Genomic DNA, 12,396 nt, shown 5'->3' with positions numbered 1-12,396 from the left:
GTGCGCGCTCAGCCCGCACTTTCGTATCAGTCAAATAAAAAGGAGCTCAATCATTATGATCAAATAAAAATCTTATTTGTAACACAAGTAACAAAAAAAACAGAAACTTTGACTTACTAAAAAATAAAGTGTAATTTCTTGTATCACATCATAGCAGGAAAATGTAACTTATTCTTATTATTGTTATGCGTCACAACCAAAACTGCTTGTGCTTTGCTGTCACAATGAATAGACATCTAAAAATAAAAATGCAAAATCAGGGCATTGAAATTAACCTGTTATTACCCAGTATAATATATTACATTACTACATTGACAGAAATGAACTTTTCTATAAAGGGCCAATAACTGACCTCTGGATTTAACTTTCAGGGGCATTTTTTATGTTTATGAGGGATTTTTATGGTTTTTTTTCTAAAATGTACTGTCATTCTTTTATTCAAAACATATTTTATGGGATAGTGTGTAATGCCACTCTTAAAGTATTGCACTATATCATTTAAGAACTATAACAGATGATGGAGAAAAAACCAGAAACCAGGGCATTTTTTGCACCCACATTTTGAACTTTAGGGTATTTTTTTGTCACCTTGGGGTCATTTTTGCCCAGAGCACCCCTTAATTTCTGACCCTGCATCACTGTTCTATTACAAGCATTCTTGGTGAGAGAAATATTACCTTTATGAACATAAAGTGCATAATATTAAGCATACAATATAAAGATGATGCAATAGTGTCTTCATTATTACGATGATGTGGCCCGCAACACCTTATTTCTTTTTGCACCTGGCCCCGGTAGAAAAAGTATGGACACCCCTGGTCTATGCACTGCAAACAATACAACTGTAATATAAAAAGGCAAAATGAAGATTCAATAACGATGGGGATGAAATATACTTTATTGACCATGAAAATAATATGCAGTATAACAATTACAATAATAAACATTTAAACGTTTCTTTAGAAGTTATAATAAAGAGATGGTTTATTAAAACGGATATATCTGAAAACAGTGTATTTGTTGTCATGTGACGCAGTCATGTGATCTATTCTACCCAAAACAATCAAGATGGCGGCCCATGTTGTAGCAGCTTTGTTTTGCCTGCTGTCCACTTTGATAGCGTTATTATAGAAAAACGTTACTTTGTACAACCTTCACATTGCATTCCTTCAAAGGCAACGGGAAGTGTACTCAGAATTGCTGTCCGGGGGTGGAACACGAGGACAGCTGCATCCCAGACCGGACACGGACAAGCTATTTTTTGCATAAGCAGTAATGGAATTTAAGTGTTTTCATATGTTTCAGTGTGGACGAGCAACTTTTGGAAAACATTTGAAAACGGCAGTGTGGACGGAGAGCGTTTCAAAAACAAAAACACGTTTTTAAATGTATCCGGATTAGTGTGGACGTAGCCTCGGAAGTTATGAATATTAGTAAACATGTTACAGTAACTTGCCTTAAAAAAAACTAAATGCATCATGATTAGGGCTGGGTGATATATTGAATATTAACGATATAATCAAGATAATTTTGGTGACGATGTAAAATTGACCAATATTGTGAATATTGCAGTAATTTTAATATGCTTTCATTTGGCCATTAAGTTTAGTAAAGAGTGCATCAGTAGACGATCCTTCAGGGCTGCACAGTTAAACAAAATAACATCAAAATGGCGAGTTGGTCATATGTGATTATTAATCCACAAAAGGCTGTGCTTTAAAGACAGATAAACATGGTCTGTTTGTGATTCAGAACAGACCAGTGAACTGTGTGCACGCGCATGGCGGCGCTCTCAGATCAGTTCACGTGCATTGTGAAATCAAAGTAATGCAGGTTCAAGCATTCGCGCAATTCCAAACATTAGTAATAGTTACAAGTTATTATACAAATCTACAAACGCAGCACCGTGTAACAGAAGAGGAGATTACAGCGTTTCAGGAAATGTGGAATATTGTAAACTGTCAAATACACATTGCCTTTTCTATGTCGAAATAAAAGCTCCTTGTGAAGTTGAAGTAAATACAACAGCAATTTCGGTGTCAAAATAAAAGCCCCAGGTGAAGATGAAGTAAACAGGACAGAAATATATTACTTCTGTATAACGCAAATCTAATAAGCAGAATAAAAATTATAATTCAGCATTATATTATAATAATCAACCTGTCGTGACCCACAGTAATAATTTAGTATTATGCATGTTTAACTGGGGTTTCAAAAATAAGTCAGTGATGTAGCTTTGCACAGTAAAAACATTTGAAGGTAAATAATGCTTTTTATTAAGCTACTATGTATCATTGTGTATGAAATATAAATATAAAGTGCATATCAATGAATATAATTGAATTCTCCCTTGTGTTTATTTAATGAAAAACTAATTATTAGATTTTTATTTAATGTCTTTAAAATATTTTATCTACTTGACTACAGTGGCTGTTTGGATGAAATGATGGTTCCTCTAATAAAAAAAACAACAACTTTTGAGCCATTTTAGAGCAAATACATAATTATCGAGATATATATTGAATATCGTCAATAGGCTGAAAAATACCGAGATATATATATTTTTTAAGACATATCGCCCAGCCCTAATCGTGATTGGTAAATACATGAGTAATGTTCAATTCATTAAAGCATGACAACCAATTTGACAACCGACTTCGCCAAACAGTTAAAAACCGTTAAAAGTCCATCAGGAGATTGATTTCACGCCGCTGCTTAACAGCTGTTGCACTGACTTCCTACTTCCCCGACACTCACAGTCGGTCCAAGTTGGGCCACAGCCAGACCTTATTTTTGAGCTTACAGATATTACATAAACATGCAAGAACGAATTATGTATACCTGCGACTTTACGGCAAATCCGACCCGACAGCTCAAAATACAAATCATTATACCCTAGTGAATCTCAGGGTAAGACAAGGATAGGGTTTTCAGTTATACCTACAGTACCTTGGTCCTACACAGCAAAATACTAGCATAGAACAATTTAAAGAGGTATTAAAACAGGTATCAGTGCAAAACCTTTGGAGTTGTCTGACAGTGATTATTGTATTAAATGCAGATATCTTATTCAATGTTTGACTGAAAGTTGTGTGGTAGTTTGCACCAATATAACTTTGTATCTGTGGCACATTAGTGGAAACTTCCATTAAATTTCGTATTTTAGTTAAGTAATGGTTTGGAAAGGCCAAATGTGAAAGACATATTTTTTGAATCAAATGTTTTGATATTTCTTAAGAAAAAGTCACATACAGTAGAGCCAGTGTTATGCAGCAGTGTGTTGTTTTCTTAAACTGTAGGGATTCTGATCAAACATTTCCTTTTTTCCCCAGATCAGAGAGTTGTGTTTGATCTTTATTAATGTCATTCTATTGAAGTCCTTGTTTCTCTTTAAGAGCTTTTGCTTGGTGTCTAAATGATGCCTTGTCAAAGCAGTTATGAGAATTTAGAGCCCAGAGAAAAATATTAAGATAGATGTGAAACTATGAGTAAAAACAGAACAAATTTACATCCACCACATCCTTCTCTGTGATAAAACCATAAGAAACATCCTCTAAAATATGCTTAGAAATCAGCGTCTAATGCAGTGGGTCTCATCTGGTTTTGCTTTAATGGTGACATAACACAGTTCCAAAATTGCTTATTGTATAAAAGTAAACAAAATTTCCTTAGAAATCAAATATTACATTTATTATTATTTATTTATTAAACTGATAATTAACTGTCAGGTTTTGAACTGAGAACCCAAATGCAGACAGTGGAATGTTCCAAAATATTTATTGAAAAGAAATGACAAAACACAAAACTTAGTGCAAAACATTTAAGCAAAAAACATAACACATAAGGCCCAGACAAAAACCATCAGGGCATGAAAACAAAATAACCCAAAAGAATGTTAGAACCAAAGAGCTAATAGACTTAGTAAAGCTTTGTTTACAAAGTAAACAGAATAGAAAGCTCAGGTACTACAACTGAAAATACAGAAAACAAAGTTACCAACTAGACAGACAGAAAGTCAAAAATCAACATAGAACAGGGGTGTCAGGATCCCGCCACTAATGTGTAAGAAAAGACCAGACAGAGTTGGAAGGATCCTGACACTTACAGTTGAAGTCAGATGTTTACATACACTTAGGTTGAAGTCATTAAAACTAATTTTTTAACCACTCCACAGATTTCAAATTAGCAAACTATAGTTTTGGCAAGTCGTTTAGGACATCTAATTTGGGCATGACACAAGTGCAGTTTTTACAGACAGATTGTTTCACTTTTAATTGACTATATCACAATTCTAGTGGGTCAGAAGTTTACATACACTAAGTTAACTGTGCCTTTAAGCAGCTTGAAAAATTCCAGAAAATGATGTCAAGCCTTTAGACAGTTAGCCAATTAGCTTCTGATAGGAGGTGTACTGAATTGGAGGTGTACCTGTGGATGTATTTTAAGGCCTACCTTCAACTCAGTGCCTCTTTGCCTGACATCATGGGAAAATAAAAATAAATCAGCGAAAAATTTGGTTCATCCTTTCGAGCAACATCCAAATGCCTGAAGGTACAACATTCATCTGTACAAACAATAATACGCAAGTATAAACACCATGGGACCACACAGCCATCATACCGCTCAGGGAGGAGACGCATTCTGTCTCCTAGAGATTAATGTATTTTGGTGCGAAAAGTGCAAATCAATCCCAGAACAACAGCAAATGACCTTGTGAAGATGCTGGAGGAAACAGGTAGACAAGTATCTATATCAACAGTTAAACAAGTCCTATATAGACATAACCTGAAAGGCTGCTCAGCCAGGAAGAAACCACTGCTCCAAAACCGCCATAAAAATGCCAGACTACAGTTTGCAAGTGCACATGGTGATGAAGATCTTACTCTTTGGAGATATGTCCTCTAGTCTGATGAAACAAAAATGTAACTGTTTGGCCATAATTACCATCGTTATGTTTGGAGAAAAAAGGGTGAGGCTTGCGAGCCGAAGAATACTATCCCAACCGTGAAGCATGAGGGTGGCAGCATCATGTTGTGGGAGTGCTTTGCTGCAGGAGGGACTGGTGCATTTCACAAAATAGACGGCATCATGAGGAAGGAAAAGTATGTGGATATATTGAAGCAACATCTCAAGACATCAGCCAGGAAGTTAAAGCTTGGTCGCAAATGGGTCTTCCAAATGGACAATGACCCCAAGCATACCTCCAAAGTTGTGGCAAAATAAGGACAACAAAATCAAGGTATTGGAGTGGCCATCACAAAGCCCTGACCTCAATCCGATAGAAAATTTATGGGCAGAACTGAATGAATGTGCGTGCAAGGAGGCCTACAAACCTGACTCAGTTACACCAGTTCTGTCTGGAGGAATGGGCCAAAATTCCAGCAACTTATTGTGAGAAGCTTGTGGAAGGCAACCCAAAAACCTTTGACCCAAGTTAAACAATTTAAAGACAATGCTACCAAATACTATCAAAGTGTATGTAGACTTCTGATCCACTGGGAATGTGATGAAATAAAAGCTGAAATAAATCATTCTCTCCACTATTATTCTGACATTTCACATTCTTAAAATAAAGTAGTGATCCTAACTGACCTAAGACAGGGAATGTTTTCTACGATTAAATGTCAGGGATTGTGAAAAACTGAGTTTAAATGTATTTGGCTACGGTGTATGTAAACTTCTGACTTCAACTGTATAAAAAGAGAGACGCTTATCTGCAACCCAGGCACAGAATAATTTGCTTCAATGTAACTGGAGTGCTTGGAGTCGCTTCAGAACTGCATAACTGTAATATTATTGTGGGTGCGCAACACAGTTCACGGCATCCAACAGTTTTTTTCTTCTGCAACAGTTTATTAAAACAATCTGTTGTCTGTCAGACACCCACTATAAAGAATCAGCAACAGATTCCATAAAAATACTGTTCTTTAATCTGTCCACAACACCTCACACATAAACCTGTGGACTATGCATAATAAAAATGGAACATAAATTTACTGTTCAGTGCAGTAAATTTGTACACAAGCTGTAACACACTTTTGTACACACTTTAAATTATGAGGATAATTTAAGATGCAACTTCTCGAAGTTTACATGCTAATAGTAACTACATGCAAATGCACAGCGCGCTGTCAGTAAACTTGAACATTACAAAAAGTTGCATCTCTCAATTCATCACTTTAAAGGACCACAGCAAAAATATTAAACTCACTAGTTTGTTGTTGGACGACTTGTGGAACATCCTGTCCCATGTGTAGAATGTGTATCTTCAAATGACTTCCGTCCTCTCACTTCTTTACATCTGTCATTTTCAGAAGCCCAAACAGATGATTAAAGTCACTTTTTTTGGTGGATATGAGACTGGTATATCGAATTCCTCTGTTATATTTTGGAGTTCATGTGAATTGAAAGTTCACATCAAGCTCCACGTGGCCTCCGTTCGTAACCATAGTAACAAGCAGTAACCAGCCAGGCACAAGTGACGGGAGTTCCTCACATTTAGACTTAAACCGAAAAACATTTTTATATTGTGCAGTATATTAATTAAAACATTATATATATATATATAATATTTTTGCCACGTGTAAATAAAACATTCTCTACACAGCGACAGTGCAAGTCCCCGGTGCAGCTGCCTTCAAGGCAATTGACTGCACCACTCAGAGAGGCTACTCAGAGATTCTCCCAGTCAAAGAGACCGTGATGGCCCACTTCTGCCCCTCCTCTGCTGGATAGCCCGGGACAAGCCTTCGCTGCCATCCAATCCATCTTCCTTAAGGACATGGTCTAGACACCTTGTACTTTAAAAGAGATACGTCGCACCACAGATTTGGCACTCTGGGCCACTAAAACCACTGCCCAGGCCATCTGCAGATCTACTGGTACCCTGATGTCCATTGAGCGTCATCTCTGACTCAATTTGTCAGAAATGCATGACAAGGACAAGGCCTTTATGCTCAACTCTCCGGTTACAGCAGGGACTTTTCAGTGACGGCATGAGTTTCGTCACTGAAAAGTTCTAAACAGCCAAGAAGCAGATGGCTGCCTATGAGCACATCTTGCAGAGCCAGGGTAGTCAGTTCGCTCACAGTCCTCCACAACACAAAGGAGAATGTCTTGTATGTGTCAGCTCTCCCCAGGAAGACAGCGACTGAGTCGCCAGTGCTACGGTTCCTACAAGGGTATTTGGATCTAAAACTCACTTCATCCATGCTCAAAGTCTACTTCACTGCCATAGCATCTGGACACGACCCTTTAGGTGGGTTGTCGTTAGGCAGACACCCCCTGGTCAGTAATTATTTTTTCAGGGAGCTACATTGCTAAGGCCCTCTCGCCCTGCTACTGTCCCAGTGTGGGACTTAGCGCTGGTGTTGCAAGCCCTTACAGGTCCCCCATTTGAGCCATTGTGTGTGGTAAGCCTACACATACTTTCGCTGAAGACTTTGCTGCTGCGCACATAGGCATCAGTGAACGTATAGGGGACCTTCAGGCTCTGTTGGTCAAAGACCCAGTGAGTTTGGACTGGGCTTGTCTAAGTTTGTCCTAAAGCCTAGAGAAAGCTATGTGCCCAAAGTTTTGGCCTCTCCCTTCAGGTCACCCTGCAGACTATCTCTCCTCCTCCATTTGAGTCAGACGAGACTAAGGGAGTGAGTAGCTCTTTGTCTGCTTCGAAAGCTGTGAAAAAGTTTGGGCATCTCCAAGTACAGACTTTCCCACTGGGTTGTTGATGTCATTGCACTTGCTTTTGACTTGCAAGTAAAACAGTGTCCAGTTGGTTTTAAGGCTTATTCTACCATTAGCATGGCTTCCTCCTGGACATGGGAGGACATTGTCTGGTGGCAGGGGCGTCTCCTAACACCAATGTTTCGTCTTTCTCTTCCCAAATTCTAATTGCAAAGAAGGACTGATTTCCAATGTTTTATTGTTTTATTACGCTGTATTGCTTCGCCACAATACAGATTTTTCACTGTTTAGGGACCAAGATGGCTCCTCCCTTCAGTATAACAATCCTGTATACAATGCATGCATGAGGGGTGGAGCCGCGTCTCGTGCCATCGGCCAATAGATTGGCGTGATTCTATACAGGCTTCAGCATCTCGTTCCATCCTATCAGGGAACCAAGGTTACAATCCCGAGATGTTATTTTCATTAGGGATGGATAAAGATATTGCAATGGAACCCAAAATAATTGCAAGACAACATACAGTAAAACGTATTGTGAGGAAACGCAAAACTTAATTGTGAGGAAACGCAAAGCCTATTGTGAGGGAACATAAAACTTATTGTAAAGGAATACAAACTAATGCAAGGGAATGCAAAACTATTTCATAAAATTAATTCCCTCCCTGTCCTCTAGGCTCCGTAATAAGACTTCCAGTGGTTGACGATTTCTTTCTTTTAAACATCCTCTTTCACTGACCATTTTTTGAAAGAAAATTTTTAAAAAAAATTTTTGAGTTTCAGGCCCTTTTTGTAACCTATTTGTGGAAAGGACAGTACCATAAATATCCCACAAATTATAAGAATTATGTCTCAAACTTCAAATGTGGGTTTTTTAAGAATTATTGAGCTCTCTCTCTCTCTTTCTCTCTGTGTCTCTCTTTCTCTTTGTCTGCCTGTTTTCATGATCTTTCTGAAAGGATCAGGGAATGAAGTCTCCTTCAGCTGTGTCAAATCAGTGGGGCTCATATTTTATTGATGTGCAAAAAAATGAAGGAGAGGAGACACAGAGGCTCACCTGGTGTTGCCACAGTATCCACACATACAGTACCATGGCTGTACCCAGCATTGAGGCTATAGCAGGTATGTGTATTATATATAAAGTTGGCTCCAAAGGTCTGAGATGGCAAATAAACATGCATCTATTTTGTTTTAATTTCTAATTTAATAAAAAAAAACACAAATTATATTATCAGCAAAAAAAAAGAAAAAAAAATTGGTGAAAAGTTGAAAACATGTGTTAATAATTTCTGTTCCTTAAAGCTACTATTCCTTTAAGCATTTCAGTGCCCTGCAAACCCAGTGTAAGCTGGGAAACTGATAAATAAAACAACTTGAACTGGCTTGATTTCACTTTCCTGCATCTATCTTTCAGATCTTCCTCTAGACTTTAAGTTCCAGAGATTCTCTCTAGATAAGCCCAGCACAACAGGTTATTACCCAAGACCTCCAGACTCACTGCTCAAATGGGAACAGAACCAGTCCTGAATCCTTGCGCCTCTCAAGCACAAACCAGGAGATTGTTCCGCCTTTGAGTTTTTCAGCTTTACTTTAGAGCTAGACCATCCATTCTTCCAACCAGTTATTAAAGCTGTGTGAATGTAAAACCCAGGACAGTGTCTGTGTATTATCTTCTTACCCCTACCTAAACCAGTAAACACAGAATGAAGATGTGTTTGTCTATATGTAAATATCCATACATTGATAATAGGATGTACAAGAAAGTTTCCGTCTATTGTGTCTTACTGTACTTCGTTCTTTCACAACAACTTATTTGTGATCAGCACAGTGTTCTCACTACTATTGAACTACTGAAGGAATAGTTCACCAAAAAATGAAAATCCTGCCATCATTTGCTCATCCTCGTGTTGTTCCCATGATTAGGATTTCCTTCTTCCTTGGAAAACATAGAATTTTCTGAAGAATATCCTTGCTGCCTTTAACCATATAATGAAAGTCAAAGGACTGGGTCTGTCAAGATCCAAAATGACAAAACTGCACCATAAAAGTATTGTAGTCCATATGGGTTTGGAATGACATGAGGGTGAGTATATGATGACAAAATTTTCCTTTTTGGGTTAACTATACATTGTACCTATAATGAAGTACAAAGAACAGTTTTCCCATGAGCTGTTTTTTAGTTTTTTTTTATGGAAGAAATGTTACATGACCTTCTTGAAATACAATGTGCTTACTGCGATAAAGCCAGGCACAAATTATGTTGAATATTCATGAAATCAAGAGACAGCCATGAGTTCTACTGGATGCTCTTCTTGTGATTGTTACAGTAATTAAGTGTTGCAAGCAAACTGAAGGTGCTGAAACTGGTTCAGATTTGGGACGGCATATTTTGTACATTGTAGATAGTTTACTTCCCTGGATTTGGTTGTGATTTTATGTCGTTCTCTTTACTGTAATAATTTAATGGGAGAGATGGTGTGTACATCATTTTTTTTATTTTTTTTTATTTTCAGGTCTTTGTGGTTATTTAATGAGGAAGGGTGAATACATAAGACTTTCTCTTTATATGTAATGTTGTAGTAACAGTGTAAAAATTGTGTAATAGTCAGTGTAAACAGTGATTTTTCTGTCATGCACAGTGGCAGTGTTGAATGGTGCCATGCTTTACCCAGCCATTTAGTGGTTTCATGTGTCGGAGCACATGTCTCACCTAAAACCATTATTTGTTTCGTGTGTGCTGGTGCTGAACATTGATAATGATTTGTTTAAAGCAATGTAAGTGGATTTAATGTTTTATATATGTTGATGGGGTTTCCATAGTGTTAAGCTTTAATGGTTTTTACATACAAATTTTTAAAAAAAAATGGTACAGTGTTAAAAGACACTGCATGTCAGAAGTGTTTGATTTCATTGTTTAACAAAGCTGAGTTTTAAGTGACATGGTGTTCCATAACTGGGCAGCTTCACCAGGTAAAGAAGTGTGGAAATCCTCATCAGAGCAGTGATCTACTTTTCTCTGTTGATTAAAAAATGTCTCTTCTGCTGTATGTGGTGAACAGCTCTAGTGTTTGTTTATTGAGTGCAGGGAAAGTGTTCAAATGGCAGAAATAAAAAAGAACAATTTAACAGGGTTTTATGTGTTTTCTCCACACCCGATTACTGTTGAATGTATGCAAATTATGTTGTTATACAGTATTTGCTATTATATTGAATTTATTTTGAACTCTTAAACTTAGTATTAGTTCTAGTGTAGTATTGTAAGAAGTTGAAGAGCATGTTAAATGTAGTATTCTATAGGGAGGAGATTGCTATAATGACAATAGATGCACACAGGTTACATGCACACAAGCAAATTAAAAATTTAGAAGTGTATAAATGCATAGTGATGTGAATGCTTAATTTTAATAGTCATTTTAATATATGTTTAAATATATTAATTAGGGTGGCCAATTGTTTACAATTTTTAATCGACTTAAATAAGAGATGACGATTTATCAAATTAACCAATTAATCGCATGTTGAATATTGAACATTGCATAAAATTAGTTCAATATTTAATTATTAAATAATTATAAACAATGAATTTTCAATAATTAGATATATAATGAAAATAATTCAGATAATTAATATAGGTTATTGTGGAAGATGAGTAAAGCCTTGATTAGACAATACAAAAAGAGGCTTTAGAAGGCAATATATTGTTTATTTCCATATCACTGAACATACAGTAAGTAAGTCTCACTTTCTGCCGTCACTTCATAAACAGTGTTTTTCAAATGTATGAAACTTACAAAAACACATCCTGAGAACCCTGCATTCGGAGCTGCGCACTGGAACACAAGAACGCATCCTTTTGTGCTGTCTGCTGTCAGTCAGAGAGTGGTTGTTGCTTGACAGCTGGAGTCGCGCTTACTGCCCTCTGCTGTAAACACAAAAGTGGTACTTCAAGCTTGAGGTGCTGGTGTAACGGGCCAGCTGGTAAGTGATAGCTGTGTGGCATGTGTAAATCTCACTCCCCTGGCATCAAGAGGCACGCTAGAGACTGTAGCCTTTAGCCTTGTTAGCGCACCCGCCTCCATGCTGGCTGACACCGGTTCAGATCCCATTGAGTAGGCCAGCATGGGAGGCGGGTGTGCTAAGGAGGAGGCTAAAGGCTACAGCCCCTAGTGTCAGTTGCTAGTGCGCCTCTTGATGCCAGGGGAGTGAGGTTTATACATGCCGCACAGCTATCACTTATCAGCCGGCTCCCGTTACATGAGCTCAAGCTTCTGGTTAACCCCGGTTTGAAGCGGGTCGAGCAGGACCGGTTACAGTAGCGCTGTAACCGGTCCTACTTGACCAGCTCCGAGCGGGATTCGAACCGGCATCAGCGGCATGGGAGGCCTGCATGCTAACAAGGAGGCTAAAGACTACAGCCCCTAGCAACTTTAAAGGGTATAATGCATTATAGCATGGAAACCAAATTTGATGTGTAATATCATGTGTTACAATGCATTGTAGCCTACTCTTTAAAAGGTGGAAGCATGGATATTTAAGCATTATGTTATGTAATATAACTGTGGTTACAAATACAACATACAACTGATAATACAGCTTTTTTCTTTCTTTCTTTTAAAAGCATACAAGCATTATTATGTATTTAGAACACATTATGAACTAGCTTTATTGAAAGTGTTTCTGGAAAGAGAGAGACAATAAAGAACCACGAAAAAAACG

The 12,396-nt window shown here is 37.7% G+C and overlaps 1 protein-coding gene across 2 annotated transcripts in view; it reads left to right on the top strand.

Annotated features, from left to right (window-relative positions):
• LOC127415840 (5'-nucleotidase domain-containing protein 1-like) overlaps nucleotides 1-10,805 on the top strand; it is an 83,122-nt gene extending 72,317 nt beyond the window's left edge. Inside the window, exons 11-12 of one of the 2 annotated variants that reach the window (XM_051654830.1) lie at nucleotides 8,646-8,802; nucleotides 9,095-10,805. In XM_051654830.1, the coding sequence (XP_051510790.1) occupies nucleotides 8,646-8,802; nucleotides 9,095-9,207 (270 nt within the window). In that variant the 3' untranslated portion in view covers nucleotides 9,208-10,805. Of the gene's footprint in view, nucleotides 1-8,639; nucleotides 8,803-9,094 lie in introns of both variants that reach the window. The other variant, XM_051654829.1, reaches the window with a different exon arrangement.
• The last annotated feature ends 1,591 nt before the right edge of the window (nucleotides 10,806-12,396 follow it).

The sequence above is a fragment of the Myxocyprinus asiaticus genome, chromosome 25 (assembly GCF_019703515.2).
Source record: "Myxocyprinus asiaticus isolate MX2 ecotype Aquarium Trade chromosome 25, UBuf_Myxa_2, whole genome shotgun sequence".
NCBI classification, from domain to species: domain Eukaryota; kingdom Metazoa; phylum Chordata; class Actinopteri; order Cypriniformes; family Catostomidae; genus Myxocyprinus; species Myxocyprinus asiaticus.
Note: the sequence above shows the minus strand (reverse complement) of the source record. Positions and strands in the feature narration are given on the sequence as shown.